General features: G+C 42.5%; 1 protein-coding gene across 1 annotated transcript in view; it reads right to left on the bottom strand.

Annotated features, from left to right (window-relative positions):
- Positions 1 to 205: 205 nt before the first annotated feature.
- Positions 206 to 17,848, bottom strand: part of prdm14 (PR domain containing 14) — a 35,000-nt gene continuing 17,357 nt past the window's right edge. The window contains exon 10 of the mRNA XM_072569609.1: positions 206 to 417. Coding sequence (XP_072425710.1) covers positions 206 to 417 — 212 coding nt within the window. The remainder of the gene's footprint in view (positions 418 to 17,848) is intronic.

Raw genomic sequence — 17,848 nt, 5'->3', positions numbered from 1 at the left:
ATCTTTGCAAAAGACATTTAAAGGATCTATACTGTAACAAGTGTGCAAAATCCTTAATAATCGTACATAGTTTTTAAAAATTGCATCAATTCAATAATTTGCTTAACCCTGGGAGCAGGAAAAGAACTGCCTGCACTTATGTGGTACTTTAGCAAATACATTCTGCAAAATTCTGTCAGTCTGCTGTTAGGTTGTCGATGGTTTGCTAATTCCAGGGTCTGTAGCCATCGTTGTGCAGAGTGGTGACTCCTGTGGTGACTCTGTAGGGACTGCATTCCCCTTTGTATGGATTCTGTGGGGCTGCCGGTGAATCCTCACTTGAATTGTAAGGGTAATCTCCATCCACATTGCTTCTCTGACTGATTGGCAAATGGTGCAGTTCCTGCGTGACTTCAGAATCTACCTGGAGCCTCTCATCTGATTAACAAATTAGTGTAGATGTTAGAAACAAAAATAAAACACACTCTCTAGAGGAAGTAAACCTGCAATTTCACCTCAGGCAATCATATAAAATCATGCGGGGCATGGATAGAGTAAATAGACAAGGTCTTACCCCTGGGGTAGGTGAGTCCAGAACTCGAGGGCATAGGTTTAGGGTGAGAGGGAAAATTTATAAAAGGGACCTATGGGCAATTTTTTCATGCAAAGGATGGTGTGTGTATGGAATGAACTGCCAGAGGAAGTGGTGGAGGCTGATACAATGACAACATTTAAAAGGCATCTGGATGTCTCCCACCCGCCCTCCTCCTCTAACCGAATAATAAGACCCATTGTGGTAAGTAGGTAAGTGCTGCATTTTGCTTGTTCTATTTTTTTAGACCTAGTTTTTTTTTAAAAGGTTACTTTTAGAGGGATGGCAGCGAAGGCAGTGCAATGTTCCTCTTGCAACATGTTTGAGGTGAGGGAAGCCATTAGCGTCCCTGCTGATTACACTTGCAGGAAGTGCACCCATTTCCAGCGCCTCCAAGACCGTGTTAGGGACATGGAGCTGGAGTTGGATGAACTTAGGATCATTCGGGAGGCAGAGGGGGTCATAGATCGGAGCTTTAGGGAAGTAGTAACTCCAAAGATTGCAGACAGATGGGTGACAGTGAGTGGGACTGGGAGGAAGCAGCCAGTACAGGGACCCCCTGCGGCCGTTCCCCTCAAGAACAAGTATATCATTTTGGATACTTGTGGGGGGGACGACTTACCAGGGGTAAGCAATGGTCATCAGGCCTCTGGCACGGAGCCTGTCCCCGTTGCTCAGAAGGGAAGGGTGGAGAAGAGCAGAGCAATAGTTATTGGGGACTCGATAGTTCGGGGCACAGATAGGCGGTTTTGCGGGGGCGAGAGAGACTCACGTTTGGTATATTGGCTCCCAGGTGCAAGGGTACGGGATGTCTCTGATCGTGTTTTCCGGGTCCTTAAGGGGGAGGGGGAGCAGCCAGAAGACGTGGTCCACATTGGCACCAACGACATAGGTAGGAGGAGGGATGAGAATGTTAGGCAGGCTTTCAGGGAGCTAGGTTGGAAGCTCAGAGTAAGAACAAACAGAGTTGTTGTCTCTGGTTTGTTACCCGTGCCATGTGATAGAGAGTCAAGGAAAAGAGAGCGAGAACAGTTAAATGTGTGGCTACAGGGATGGTGCAGGAGGGAGGGATTCTGGTATCTGGATAACTGGGGTTCTTTCTGGGGAAGGTGGGACCTCTATAAACAGGATGGTCTACACCTGAACCTGAGGGGCACCAGCATCCTTGGCGGGAGGTTTCATAGTGGTCTTGGGGGGTGGGGGTGGGGGGGTGTTAAACTAACTCTGCAGGGGCATGGGAACCTAGACTATAGCTTTAGGGTGCAGGACGTGGAGTGTAGGGAGGTTAGGAACATGGCATCAATCTCAAAGGAGGGTGCCTGTAAACAGGAAGGTGGCTTGAAGTGTGTACACTTCAATGCAAGAAGTATACGAAATAAGGTAGGTGAACTTGCAGCGTGGGTTGGTACCTGGGATTTCGATGTTGTGGCTATTACAGAGACATGGGTAGAACAGGGACAGGATTGGCTGTTGCAGGTTCCAGGGTTTAAATGTTTTAGTAGGGTCAGAGGTGGGGGTAAAAGAGGGGGACGTGTGGCATTGCTCGTCAAAGATAGTATTACAGCGGTGGAAAGGATGATGGATGAAGACTCGCCATCTGAGGTAGTTTGGGCTGAGGTTAGGAATAGGAAAGGTGAGGTCACCCTGTTAGGAGTTCTCTACAGGCCTCCTAATAGTCCGAGAGATGTAGAAGAAAGGATTGCGAGGATGATTCAGGAGAAGAGTGAAAGTAATAGGGTGGTTCTTATGGGGGACTTTAACTTTCCTGATATTGACTGTGAAAGCTATAGCTCGAGTTCGTTAGATGGGTTGGTGTTTGTCCAATGTGTGCAGGAGGGTTTCCTGACACAATATGTAGACAGGCCAACAAGAGGTGAGGCCATACTGGATTTGGTTCTGGGTAACGAACCAGGCCAGATGTTAGAATTGGAGGTAGGTGAGCACTTTGGGGACAGTGACCACAATTCGGTGACTTTTACTCTAGTGATGGAGAGGGATAAGTGTGCACTGCAGAGCAAGAGTTATAGCTGGGGGCAGGGAAATTATGACTTAGGATGCATGGCTTGGAAAAGTAGGCTTCAAGGCAAGGGCGCAATTGATATGTGGAGCTTGTTCAAGGAGCAACTATTGAGTGTCCTTGATAAGTATGTACCTGTCAGGCAGGGAGGAAAGGGTCGTGTGAGGGAGCCGTGGTTTAATAAGGAATTGAAATCCCTTGTTAAAGGGAAGAGGGCGGCCTATGTAAAGGTGAGGCATGAAGGTTCAATTGGGGCGATTGAGAGTTATAAGGTAGCCAGGAAGGATCTGAAGAGAGAGCTAAGAGCAGCATTGAGGGGACATGAAATGTCCTTTGTTGGTAGGATTAGGGAAAATCCAAAGGCTTTCTATAGGTATGTCAGGAATAAAAGAATGACTATGGTAGGAATAGGTCCAGTCAAGGATAGTAGTGGGAAGTTGCGTGTGGAGGCTGAAGAGATTGGGTAGACACTCAATGAATACTTTTCGTCAGTATTCACTCAGGAACAGGACATTGTTGCTGATGTGAATACTGAGTCACAATTAATTAGAATGGACGGCTTTGAGGTATGTAGGGAAGAGGTGTTGGAAATTCTGGAAAGGGTGCAAATAGATAAGTCCCCTGGGCCTGATGGCATTTATCCTAGGATTCTCTGGGAAGCAAGGGAGAAGATTGCAGAGCCATTGGCCTTGATTTTTATGTCCTCGTTGTCTACAGGAATAGTGCCAGAAGACTGGAGGATAGCAAATGTGGTTCCCTTGTTCAAGAAGGGGAGTAGGGATAACCCTAGTAACTATAGGCCAGTGAGCCTCACATCTGTTGTGGGCAAAGTCTTAGAGAGAATTGTAAGGGATAGGATTTATGAACATCTGGATAGGAATAATGTGATCAAGGATAGTCAGCATGGTTTTGTGAAGGGCAGGTCATGCCTCACAACCCTTATTGAATTCTTTGAGAAGGTGACTAAGGAGGTGGACAAGGGTAAAGCGGTAGATGTGGTGTATATGGATTTTAGTAAGGCATTTGATAAGGTTCCCCATGATAGGCTACTGCAAAAAATATGGAGGTATGGCATTGAGGGTGAGTTGGAGGTTTGGTTTAGGAATTGGCTGGCTGGAAGAAGACAGAGGGTAGTAGTTGATGGTAAAGGTTCATCTTCGAGTGCAATTACTAGCAGTGTTCCGCAAGGATCTGTTTTGGGACCATTGCTGTTTGTCATTTTTATAAATGACCTGGAGGAGGGACTAGAAGGTTGGGTGAGCAAGTTTGCGGATGATACAAAAGTCAGTGGAGTTGTTGACAGGAAGGATGTGTCAGGTTACAGCAGGATATAGATAAGCTGCAGAGCTGGGCAGAAAGGTGGCAAATGGAGTTCAATGTGGGTAAGTGTGAGGTGATTCACTTTGGTATGAGTAACAAAAAGATGGGGTACTGGGCTAATGGTCGGATACTTGGTAGTGTGGATGAGCAGAGGGATCTTGGTGTCCATGTACACAGATCTCTGAAAGTTGCCACCCAAGTAAATAGTGCTGTGAAGAAGGCATATGGCGTACTGGCTTTTATTGGTAGAGGAATTGAGTTCCGGAGTTCTGAGGTCATGTTGCAGTTGTATAAGACTCTGGTGCGGTCACATTTCGAGTATTATGTGCAGTTTTGGTCGCCATACTATAGGAAGGATGTGGAGGCACTGGAACTGGTGCAGAAGAGGTTTACCAAGATGTTGCCTGCTATGGTAGGAAGATCGTATGAGGAAAGGCTGAGGCACTTGGGGCTGTTTTCATTGGAGAAAAGAAGGTTTCGGGGTGACTTGATAGAGGTGTACAAGATGATTAGGGGTTTAGATAGGGTTGACAGTGAGAACCTTTTTCCACGTATGGAGTCAGCTATTATGAGGGGGCATAGCTTTAAATTAAGGGGTGATAGGTATAGGACAGATGTTAGGGGTAGACTCTTTACTCAGCGAGTCATGAGTTCATGGAATGCCCTGCCAGTAGCAGTGGTGGACTCTCCCTCTTTATGGGCATTTAAACGGGCATTGGATAGGCATATGGAGGAAAGTGGGCTGGTGTAGGTTAGGTGGGCTTGGGTCGGCGCAACATCGAGGGCCAAAGGACCTGTACTGCACTGTATTTTTCTATGTTCTATGTTCTATAAATAGGAAGGATTTAGAAGGATATGGGTCAAATGCTGGCAAATGGGACTAGATTAGGTTGGGATATCTGGTCGGCATGGATGAGTTGGACCAAAGGGTCTGTTTCCGTGCTGTACATCTCTATTACTCTATGACTCCATGGTAATCTAAGAAACCAGTAGCTTCCCATACAAGATGTTAATTCAGAAAGCATTTTGAATCACCTTCAATTCTAGCACTTGAGATACAAATTGTTTCATTGTATTCTTTTCCCTCCAAATTTTGGGAATCCTGCCTGTGCCATGCCTGATCAAGCAGGGTGCTCCAGTATCCTGCTCACAAAGTAGGGTGCCAGATTGTCCCTCTCTACCATGTCCAGGCAAATGTCAGGAACAGTACAAGGCAGCTCTGGGGCTGACAGTGTTTGTCTGGCTGAGTAACGGTCTTTTAAAGATGGCACCAGCATCACGGATGCTGAATAATTCCAGGATCTCTGTTGGGGGATGTGTTGTCCTGGGAATGGCGTCAGTTAAGATGGGATGGAAATGGGTCATGATATTCACCATAAGGACTGAAATAACAATTAATGTGGCAAGTTTGGTAAGATATGGAGAGATATCCCGCTCAGCCTCGCAACCTCCATCAGGCCTAACATAACTCATACTTAGCCAAAAAAGCTAAGACTCAGCCCTTAATTTCTATTAATGCAAATGTCTAATATTTTGCTGCATTTATTTCAATGGAGTCATTTAATGATATTGCTATTCTAACCTTGTGCTTAATTAATACCTATGAATGCACATCCTGCTGTTTAGATTTGCCAGAAAGTGGATGCAAAACCAGCTTTTCTTTGAGGTTCTTACTTTAGATTGGGTTAAAATTGCCAACCTGTTGTATCTGCAGTTCAGTATTGCATTGTAATATTAGCTAGTGCTGCAGCCGGCATGTTATCCTTGAATTTAGACTCCATGCTGATGTTGCAGATAAAGGCACAGCTCAATGTAATAGTAAACCACATATATTGAAAGATTTCCGATTTGACTCCTGAATTAAACAAATTAACTGATCCTAGCCCAGATTGCAAGGGTTGTATCATATTTACAGCAACAAAATGGAGCATTCAGTCAACAGACCAATTTCACCAGTGAGCTCTGCTCATCCTCCTCATTTAACTCAATCAACATATCCCATTATTCCCTCCTCCATCATCTGCTTATCTAATACCCCCTCAAATATATCCATATTATTTGCATCAATAACTTCTTGTCACAGCCAGTTCCACAAACTAAGCATATCCATGTTCCCTATTTGATTGCCGGAGGGGCTGTTTCCATGCTGTATTACTCTACCCTATGTTTATGATAAATACGTTTAGTCATTTCCATAACTGTAAACATGATCAAAAAATTATTCTCTGAAATCATCTCTTAATAATAAACACGGGTTGGACCGAAGGGTCTGTTTCCATGCTGTACATCTCTATCACTCTATGACCTGACAGTGTTCTCCATTCTAGAGAAATGTCCCAGACTTTTCTTACCTGAATCTTAAATTAAATCTTACCTGAAAGATAACCATTCCGTTCTGGATTCATTCTATTAAATCCTACATCTTCAGCAGTGCCCAAACTATTCACAATGATCCTAGTGTGGTAAACCCAGGTCATATTTATATTTAATACAACTTTCTCAATAATATCCCTTGAATCCTTATAGTACTTGTGCTTTTTCATGATCTTTTTCATCTGATTAAAAAGTTTTAGTGATTTGTATTCCCAAACCCTAGTTAAACCAATTTTCCCATGAGTATATGCCTTCTTTATAACTCCGCCTAAATGAACACCAGATACTTCCACTGAAACTAATTTGTGAATTATAGTCATTCTGCAAATTTGTTAATGCCTCCATGTATCCTTTTTACCCCTATGTTTTGTCACAGTTCCCTTCTGTCTTAACTAAATTTGCAATCTGATTTCATCCACAAAGATTAAAATGGCATTTGTAGTTCCTGAATCTAAACTGTTTGTATAAATGAGGAATTACAGTGGTACCAGCACAGAGGTTTGCAGGAATGCTGCATTTTCCAATGAGTAGCTAGTATTCAGCCTCACTTTGTCTTTTGCTTTATAGCCAGCTTTCTCTCCATTGTGCTACTTATCCTCAAACTGTACATGTTCTGTCCTTAATCATAACCCTAATATATGGTGTTTTATTAAATGCATCATAGAAACCTTTTACTTAGTGTCATGCAGTGCCTAGTAATGTACCCTTTCCTTTACTGGACTACTTCAAAGAATTAAATAAGATTGTTCAAAAATGATCCTACTTTTTGTAATCTTTGCTGATGATTCTTCCTTATATTGTTCATTTCTCCATGGTTTTTATTACAATTTTGTGTAACAATTCCATTATCTTTGTGACCACTGATAATAAACTGATTGATCTATGATTCCCTGGACTTATTCAGTTTTATTATTTAGATATAGAAGTCACACTTGCTGGCTTCCAGTCCTCTGACACTAGTCCCTTTCCACATGGAATATATATATTCTCTACTATCCCCAACTTAATGCACATTGAACCATGTTTGGGACTTTGTTTTTATCCTTTTAAAATTTGATTAATTTATCAATTCTTTAACCATTTATATGTTTTTATATCTTTTTGTAATAACTTCTTTTGATGCTAAATGCTTGTGTTGGTCACCCTGGTAAATACCAAAGCAAAGTAATTTTTTAACATTTCATTCTCATCGTCTTTGAGGTTATTGTATATATCCCTTAGTCACCACCGTCGAAACTGGCTTTTTCTTCCATTAATTATTTATCTTTAAAATACTTGTTCTTCCATTTTATATTCCTTCATGGTTTTGTTTTGCCTTTGTCAATGAGCTCATGGCTTCTCTCTTAACCTCTTCATATTTCTTTTCTGCATGTTGATTTAGTATCTACTTTTTCTTGGTTTCAACTTGGTCTTTTTCTTTTTTTTTAATCCATTCTGTATCATTACTAGTTGGTTTGTTCTATCCTTCGACTTTACAAACAACTATTTCTTGCTTCTTGTTCTATTTCTTTCCTTGCCAGTAGACTTTTCTCTAGCTTACTTTCCTAATCTTATTCTCATTTCCCTAAAATTAATCTTTTCCAATTTATTACTTTGATCTTATGGAGTCCTAGAAGTCTACAGCATGACAGCAGGCCCTTTGGTCTAACCTGCCCATGTTGCTCAGTTTAAACTCATCCCATTTGCCTGTGTTTGGTCCATATCCCTCCATACCTATCCCATCCACGTACCTGTTTACATGTTTCTTAAGCCTTACTTATATCCTTCTCAATATTAGTCTTAAACCTAACATCATTATCAAAGTTGCCCTAGATGGTCCCCTCTAGTTACTTCCATACTCTGGTAGATTTTCTATTACTAGGCCCAGATGTAACCCCATTCTTAGAATCTCTACAGTGTGAACAGGCCATTAGGCCCAACAAATCCACACTGATTCTCCAAAGAATATCCCACCCAGCCCTATTCCCCTACTCTATTGCTCTATATTTCCCAAGACTAATGCACTTAACCTACACATCCCTAAACACTATGAGCAATTTGGGATGGCCTATTCACCTAACCTTTTTACCTATTCACCTAACCTGCACATCTTTGGACTGTGGGAGGAAACCCACACAGACATGATGAAAATGTGCAAATCCAATCAGACAGTTACCTGCGGCTGGGATTGAACCGGGGTCCCTGATGCTGTGAGGCAGCAGTGCTAACCACTGAGCCACCGTGCCGCCACTCTGTTTTTTTTCACATGATGAATAAGAAAGGATGTATCCTCGAAAGTCTAAATCATAAATGTCATTTTGCTAATTTCCCATCATCCAAATGTCTGTGAAGTGTGCTCAAGTGGTCAGTGATAGATGCTGTCAATGTGCATGGGAAACCAAGGGATACAAAAAGTTTATTGAAGCATTTAAGAACTAAACTATTAAACTACTAAGCAAAATGCCTGGTATAAAATTGGAGGAGATGCATGGTATTTAACATCCTACTGTCTTTCAAAAAGCAAAAGCTAATTTTGTAACTGAGGAAGCAGAAGAGAAATAGTTGAAAGAAGAAAGAAAATATATGATAAAGTCTTTGAGCCACATTTATATAGGAGGAATTTGGATCTTATTCATAATGCCAATTGCATGTTGCTTGCACACCATACTAAAGAGAACAATAAGTGCTTCAGTCAGTGGTAAAGCAGGAACAGCCCAAATCAACTAACCAGTTTCTCCTCAAGTTTATCAATAGGGGATGTACAAAATAATGTCAGCAATCTCATTACAGTCAACTCCCATTATCTGGTATTCAAGCATCCAAAATTCTCATTAACTGGCAAAACTTTCAAAGAACATTTATCATTTTTATAAGGTTTCTTCAAAAATGTCCATTTGAATTTGATGCACCAGCCAGCAATGTAACACATTGACAGTCAAACCTCTAACTAAGCTCATAGGGGAAAGATGATCACTGGGGCAAAATATAGGACTATTTATTCCTGATGAAGGGCTTTTGCCCGAAATGTTGATTTCGAAGCTACTTGGATGCTGCCTGAACTGCTGTGCTCTTCCAGCACCAATAATCCAAAATATAGGACTGTTAATGCTTGTGACATTCATTGCTCATACAATCCCTACAGTGTGGAAGCAGGCCGACACTGACCCTCCAAAGAGTATCCCACCCAGACCCATTCCCCTGCCCTATTTCTTGACATTTGCCCCTAACTAATGCACTTCACCTACATATCCCCACACACTACAGGAAATTTAGCTTGGCCAATTCACCTAATCTGCACATTGTTGGACTGGGGGAGGAAACTGGAGCTCCCCAAGGAAACCCACACAGACACTGGGAGAACATGCAAACTCCACACAGTGGCCCGAGGCTGGAATTGAACCCAGGTCCCTGGTGTTATGAGGCAGCAGTGCTAACCGCTGGGCTGCTGAGCCACCATGCTGTCCATGCAAACTCAGGGAAAAAAAGCAAATGGAAATTAAATTTAAAATGTCTATCACATTGTCAGGATGTCCAAAAGTATTTCACAGCAAATGAACCTCTTTTCAAATGTAAACCTGTAATGATTGCAACGAGGTCAGCCAGGTAGACCTCAGAGTATGAGTTCCCTGACTGGGGTTATTAATCTGGTCCAATCAGGGAGCCGTGGCTGACAGAGAAGAATGGGAATGTCAGATATTCTGTTCACTCTGAGCACTGTCTCTGAGGAAACTGGATCAATGTCAAGGACTCACTGCTTGTAAATAAAGGGTGACTTGATGATGGAATACTGGCCTCTGTGGAGTTACTTCAGGGGCAACAAAATAAAAGCACATTTCTGAAGAAATTTGCTTGCAATAGTCAACCCTGACATCATGCCATTATCTGGGAAGCTTGATTTGTTTGATCCTGCTGTCAAAGACTGGGCCCAATATGTGGAAAGAACGCATTTTTTTTTTAAGCAAATTATATTAGGGCAGACAAAAAGCAACAAGTAATTCTCCTGATGGCTTGTGGACCTGCAGCTTTTTTGATTATTAGGAGCCTGACTTCCCCTGAGGCAGCAGATACTAAAACCTTTCAAGAGTTGACAAATTTAGTTAAGGAATATTATGACCTCAAGTCTTCTCTACTTCTGAGATTCTATCAGTTTTACTCAGTAATTCAAGAACCAGGGGAATCCGTATTGAGACTTTTGACTCGGTTAAGGTGACTAGCAGAGGCATGTAACTTTGGTTTCACTGTTAATGAGGTGCTGAGACACTGTTTGGTCTGTGGGATTAATGATGTAACCGTGCAAAAGTGCCTAATACCTGAAGTCCAACTGGAGTTCAGACAGGCACTACGCCTGGCTTTGTCACTGGAAAATGTGGCAAGTGGAGCATATGAGCTGTAGGGTATTCTGAGGGAAGTGCACATCCTCACCAGTCTGACTGAGCTCGGGGAACACCATTTGAGTGAAGGCAATTGCACAGCCTCATTCAAGACATCTCCTGAACAGAGGGATTCTAGGTTAGCCCACAGCAAAATCCCAAAACAAAGACAAGCCTTGGCCAAAAGGTTAACGTTTTCCTCAGGATCAGGACCAGCAAGCCATTGTAGTTACTGCCAGTGTACGGACTCGAGACAGCAAAAGAGTCCCACAAGATCCAAATTGAGGAAGTGAACCCATTGGCCAGTATCTAGGAGAGTGCACAGCCTGGCAAGTCCACCTACATCTGGTTTTCAACAATTAAATTTCTTAGCAACATCCAAATCAGAACAAATCAAAATAAATGTCTGGTCCCAGTTCTAATGGAGATCATTACCACGCTGCTGTTTCAATGATCACAGAACTAGTCTTTAACAAAATTCACAAGACCTTGGCTAGATTGAGAACCTATACCAGGGAAACTTTATCGAGTAACACTACAACTTTGGTTCTGGTCGCTTATGAGTTGCAGCTGGTTCAGTTACCACTGATTGTAGTAAAAGGTTTGGGCCCAAACTTGATGGGGCGAAATTGGTTGAGAAAGATTCACCTGGATTGGCTCAATATTTTCAGTTAGAAAATGGCTGCCTGAGTGAAGTCCAATGAAATACCCGGAGGTGTTTCAGGAAGGTCTAGGGGCTATCAGAGGAGGCAAGGCCACCTTGTATTTTAACCAGAAAAGAATTACACGATTTTGCAAGGCCCTCCCAGTGCCATTTGCCTGACAGGCAAAAGTAAAGGCAGAAATCAGGAGGCATGAATCATTGAGCTACATCCCACTGGCAAATACACCACCACTGGCACCACCTCTGAAAGAGTCCATAATGATTTTAAATTTTCTAGACAAACTTCCAGTGACAGCTGACAAAATCAGACTTTGGGTGCAGAAAGATCTGGTCCTGGCAAAACTAGAACAGCTGGTGGTGACAGGGGGGAAACTAAAGGGCCGACACAGCCAGAATTTAAACCCTTCTGGACTTGCAGAGACCAAATCACCATAGAGGATGGCATATTATTAAGGGGAGCAAGAGTGATTGTCCCAAGCAATAATCATCTCCAGATACTGGCTGAACTCCACCAGGGCTCATTCAGGGGTGTCCAAGGTTAGATGAGAAGTTAGGTCTGGTGGCCAGGTTTGGATGCAGAGATAGCTGCGTTGATGGAGCTGTGCACAGAGTGCCAACAAGGACAAATATTACCACTAGCTGACCCCACATATTTGTGGGAATGGCCAGGTAAACTCTGGACTCAGTTACACGTCAGCTATGCCACTCCTTTCATGGGCTCAATGTTCTTAGTCACGGTGGGTGCCCACTTAAAATGGCTGGATGTACATTGAGTTCATTCATCAAACACGGGGATGACGCTAGAGAAACTGTGAACCTCTTTTGCAGTACACAGATGTGTTGATCACAGATAATGAGCCATCATTTACCAGCAGGGAATTTGAGTATTTCCTCAAGTCGAATGGGATTCAACATATAAGGACAGCTCAACACCATGCATCATCCAATGGTCTGGCAGAAAGAGCAGTCTTGACTTTGAAGGCAGGTTTAAAGAAACATCCTATAGCTTCACTAGATACCAAACAGGCCTGTTTCCTGTTTGATTATGGGACCATCCCTCTTACAACTACAGGGATAGCTCCAACAGAGTTTCTAATGGAGAGAAAACTCTGCACCAGGTTAAATCTAGGCGAAAGTGATTACCGCAGATGCTGGCGATTCGAGTCAAGAGCGTGGTGCTTGAAAAGCACAGCAGGTCAGGCAGCATCTGAGGAACAGGAGAATCAAAGTTTCAGGTGTAAGCTCTTCATCATTCATTCCTGATGAAGGGCTGATACCTCGGATGTTGCCTGACCTGCTGTGCTTTTCCAGCATCACACTCTTGACCAGGTTAAATCTGATATTCCTGGACTTGGGTGGGAGGATGAAACAGCATTAGGAACGCCAATGCCAGACAGAAAACTCCGTTAAGCAAGAGAGATAATTTCCTTAAGTTTGGTGTCTGAACCACAGGAATGGTAATGGTAAGAGGCGAGGTCAACGTGAGGTCAGGTGCAGTGGCGTCTGGAGTTCAGGTAGGTGTGATGGTCCTGAGCAAGCACATGGACCATTATAAAAGCTGAAAACTCGCAAATGATGCTGTTAGGTGGATTGGCCATACTAAATTGTCTGTAGTGTCCAGGAATGTGCAGGTTAGGTGGATTAGCCTGAGGAAATGCAGGGTTACAGGGGAAAGGTTAGGCGCTGGGTCTGGGTGGGATGCTCTTTGAAAGTGGTGTAGACTCGATGGGCTGAATATCAGCCTGCATCCATGCTGTAGGGATTCTATGAAGCCCTTCACTAGTATCCTCACAGTTCACAATACTTCCCAGTTTGGTGATCCATAAATGTTTGACATCGTGCCCTGCACACCCAGGTGGCTAAAGATCAGAAAAATCAGCTATCCTAACACTAGCTACTGAAAACATTCCTGAATTCTTCGCCCTAACACTTTCTCAGCCATTCCAAGCTTCTGCACTTTCTGATCAGCATGCTGTTGCATTGACCTCTGGTTCAGGAAGTGACTGCCAAAGGTCACTGAGTGTGTGGTCATTGAAGGTCCACGCACCAAAGATAAAGTTACAGGGAGTAATGCTTTCCTCCAGACAACTGCTCTGCATAATTCTCTCATTGCTATAACTCAACCAACTTTGTTTTGCTCCTACTGCACCCCGCCTCCCCCCCCCCCCCACCCCCCCACCCCCCCGCCCCACCCTCTATAGTCTATAGGCTCCAGCTTTGCTGGCAAGGCTGTTATGTGGCACTTATCAAATATCTTTTGAAAATCTACATGCACCTTACCAGGTGTGCATCAAACTTATCTGCTGCTTCATTAAAAACATCAGTCAAATTAATTTAAAAAATTCACCTTCAGCAAGATAAAATGAAAACTGCAGATGCTGATGATCTGTAACAAAAATTGAAATTGCTGGAAAAAACTCAGCAGGTCTGTCAGCATCTGTGGAGAGAAAGCAGAGTTAATGTTTTGAGTCCAATGACCCGATTTCAGCTCTGAAGAATCTTGACTGTTTTCTCTCTGCAGATGCCGCCAGACCTGCTGAGTTTCTCCAACAACTTATTTTTCAACAAATCCATGTCAGATCTGTCAGTAAAATACACATGTCCAAACATCTGTTAACTTTGTCCTGGATAATAATTTCTAAAAGCCTCTCCATCTCTGAATTAAACTGGCTGAGCTACAGCAGCTTGGTTTAGCCTTCCAACATTTTTTGTTTGGAACATTTGCAACTTTCCAGATTATCTGGCACTTTCCACTGACCCTGATCTCCATACACTAAATGAACAGAGACTCATTTTGCCTATGGTGTTGTGGCCTGCAGTCAGAACCGGTGTAGTTTCCTCCCACCACTAATACAGCCACTAATGTGTACTTGGGAGAATCCAAGGTGATAGAACACAAACTGATACAGTAGCTTGATTGGCTAGGAAGATAGAGAAAAGGATACAGAGAGAGTTGATGATAAAATTAACTAAATAAAAGCAACAAGAAACAGAGTCTCTGCTACTGGAAGTGGAGATAGAACAAAAAACAAGTTTCACTTCCCCCCACAGCCTCAGAAATGCAATGAAGATGTGAAGGTGGCAGCTCTGGTGTGATGAGTTCAAATTACTTGTAAATAATGTCACTTCACCAAGTTTGACGTGAAGTATTCTATTCAGTTGCTGCTTTCTTGTCCTATCTCTATTGTATTTGCAGGACAGCAGTCACCCTAATCATAGCAAACAGGCCAGGTTCCCAGGCTAGACACACAAATGAATGGTAGTGTGGAAAAGGGAGAGGATTAACAGTGGCAAGTGTACAAAGATGTGTATCTACAGGGATTTCAATGATAATATACCAGGGATGTATTGAAAATATTGAAGAAGTAGGAATAGCTGGTATATGCAAGAACATTCAAATATTGTAATCAGGATTTAAAATATATATATATAGTTTCAGTAATATAGTGAAATGCGCTGGGATTTAAAATGTTTCTTTACAAACATTGTGCCAAGGTTGGAGGATTTCAGCTGTAGGGAGATACTGAATAGATTGGGGTTGTTTTCCCTGGAGCATCCGAGGTTGAGGGGTCACCTTATCGAAGTTTATAAAATCATGCAGGGCATGGATAGGGTGAATAGTCAAGGGTTTTTTTTCCTCCCAGGGTAGGGGGGGTCTAAAGCTAAAGGGCATAGGTTTAAGGTGAGAGGGGTAAGATTTTAACAAAGGACATAGGGGCAACTTTTTCACACAGAGGGTGGCGCATGTATGGAACGAGCTGCCAGAGGAGATGGTGGAGGCTAGTACATTAACAACATTTAAAAGACATCTGGATGGGTTTATGAATAGGAAGGGTTTGGAGGGATATGGGCCAAGTGCTGGCAAATGGGACTAGATTAATGTAGAATACCTGGTTGGCATGAACAAGTTGGACTGACGGGTCTGTTTCCATGTTGTACAACTCTATGACTCTGTGACCAAGCAGCTTATATTTTGTTATATTTGTATTCAGTTTTGCCTTGTGTTTTAAACTGATGTTTATCAGAACTTTCCAATTTGCGGAATCAGATTTGCATTCACAAATGGAAATACATTTGTAGTTCATGGGCCAGGCTGGAACATGACAGAAGGTGGTGGTGGAGGGTTGTTTTTCAGACTGGAAGCCTGTGACCAGTGGAGTACCACAAGGAGTGGTGCTGGGTCCTCTACTTTTCATCATTTGTATAAATGATTTGGATGCGAGGATAAGAGGTATAGTTAGTAAGTTTGCTGATGACACCAAAATTGGAGGTGTAGTGGATAGCAAAGAAGGTCACCTTAGATTACAACGGGATCTTGATCAGATGGGCCAATGGGCTGAGTAGTGGCAGATTGAGCTTAATCTAGATAAATGTGACGTGCTGCATATCTGGGAAAACAAATCTTAGCAGTACTTATATACTTTATGGTAAGGTCTTAGGGAGTGTTGCTGAACAAAGAGACCTTGGAGTGCAGGTTCATAGCTCCTTGAAAGCAGTGTCACAGGTAGATAGGATAGCGAAGAAGGTGTTTGGTATGCTTTCCTTTATTGGTCAGAGTATTGAGTACAGGAGTTGGGAGGTCGTGTTGCGGCTGTATAGGACATTGGTTAGGCCACTGTTGCAAGGTTAGGTGAATTGGCCATGCTAAATTGCCCGTAGTGTAGGGTGAAGGGGTAAATGTAGGGGAATGGTCTGGGTGGGTTGCGCTTCGGCGGGTCAGTGTGGACTTGTTGGGCCGAAGGGCCTGTTTCCACACTGTAAGTAATCTAATCTAATCTAATTACCCTCACCCCCATTTCCAAACAGAAGGGGAAGAAAGAGGAAATATACATTCACTACCTCACATGTACTACAGGAGAATGGAGGATGAGAAACATATAGCCATGATCTAATGGCGGTGCAGACTTGATGGGCCGAATGGTTTAATTCTGCTCCTATATCTTATGATCGTTTACAATTCTACCCAAGGTCATTGCCAATTATAGCAAGTCTGCTTTGGAGTTTGGTCCACCCTGATCAAACCTGTGCTGGACCCCGCAGGAAGATATCCTTACACACTCAAGGACATAATGGTCTACTTACAGGACAGAGATGGCCTTTGTCACACCATTGCACATCTACATGATGGATGCACTCTCCAAAATGGGGGTTTGGGGAGGAAATTGGAATTGGATCCAACTGATCTGCACAAGCATCAGTGGTACAGTTTCAATACAGGAATCAGAAATAACCTCAGAAGTCATGGGCAAGAAAAAGGTCAACTGGATCATGTCTACAGGGACATGACATACAATCTCTAGATAGAGGGAAAAATGTGACAGTTCCCCATTCTGATCCAATCTGTGCCTAGACCCCTGATATTTAAACACCCAGAGTCGTTTACATGCAAAAGTTCTGTCTGTCTCTAGAGTTGGGAAGGATGAGTCAGGCCACGTTATCACAGAACACTGCATTCATTTGGACCACGCCATATCAAATGACTCTCAGGGAAACGTTTATGCAGAAAAACGTTTTTCTCCAAAAGTCCGTCAGGCAGAAGTCCACACATAATGTACTTGAGACCCTGTAGGAAAAGGAGATGATCCTCTCCAATGGCTTCCTAAGCAGACAGTCAAATGTCATTTGGCAGAATGCTCCATTGTCAGCACTTGAAATTGCTGGAAAAGCTCAGTAGGTCTGGCAGCATCTGTGGAGAGAAATCAGTGTTAACATTTCGAGCTGAGAGGCCCTCCTCAGAACTCTCCAGTTCCCCAGTTCTGAGGAAGGGTCACTCGACCCAAAACGTTAACGCTGGTTTCTCTCCACAGATGCTGCCTGACCTGCTGAGCTTTTCCAGAAATTTCTATTGTTGTCTCTTATATTTGATAATTATGCTGATTTATAAAACACTTCCAATCCTCAAGCTTGCTGGTATTCTTTACAACATCATAAGGCTCTTCTTTTAATCAAATCTGACTCTTAAAAATCTGAGTGAGTCATGGATGGATCATTTTTGCTGAGTTTTTGTTTTTCAATAAAATATGTTTTTGTTGAACATTTTTAAACTGTTTCTCTAAATGGTTCCCACTGCATTTTTACCAGCACATGTTTTAGTCCATTTAACTAAACAACTTTAACCACTCTCCTCCCATATCTGGACAATTGGCTTTAAGTTTAAGATTCATATTTGTGATTGAAATATGGGAGTTTAAAGATTAATATGGAATTCAATTGCATTAAGATCACTACTCCCCAGTAGAATTTTGTTCTGACATTAGTAATTAACATTGTCTTGTTGCACAATACTAGATCTAAAATAACTATATGCCTAATTGGTTCTACAACATATTATTCCAGAATAACATCACAAAAGTATTCGACAAACTCATTTTGCACTGTTGTCAGACTGATATTTGCACATTAACAGCAAAATCTTTAGCATTTCATGTAATAAATATTTATTTCCTAGTTATTAACATAACTGCTTTTGCTCTGTATTTATAAAACTGCATTATTAAACTGCATTGAACTAGCCCACAGTGCACAGTAGTCACAGGTCAGAATATCAAAAGCAT

This window comes from Chiloscyllium punctatum, chromosome 5 (genome assembly GCF_047496795.1).
Source record: "Chiloscyllium punctatum isolate Juve2018m chromosome 5, sChiPun1.3, whole genome shotgun sequence".
In the NCBI taxonomy this organism is placed as follows: Eukaryota; Metazoa; Chordata; class Chondrichthyes; order Orectolobiformes; family Hemiscylliidae; genus Chiloscyllium; species Chiloscyllium punctatum.
Note: the sequence above shows the minus strand (reverse complement) of the source record. Positions and strands in the feature narration are given on the sequence as shown.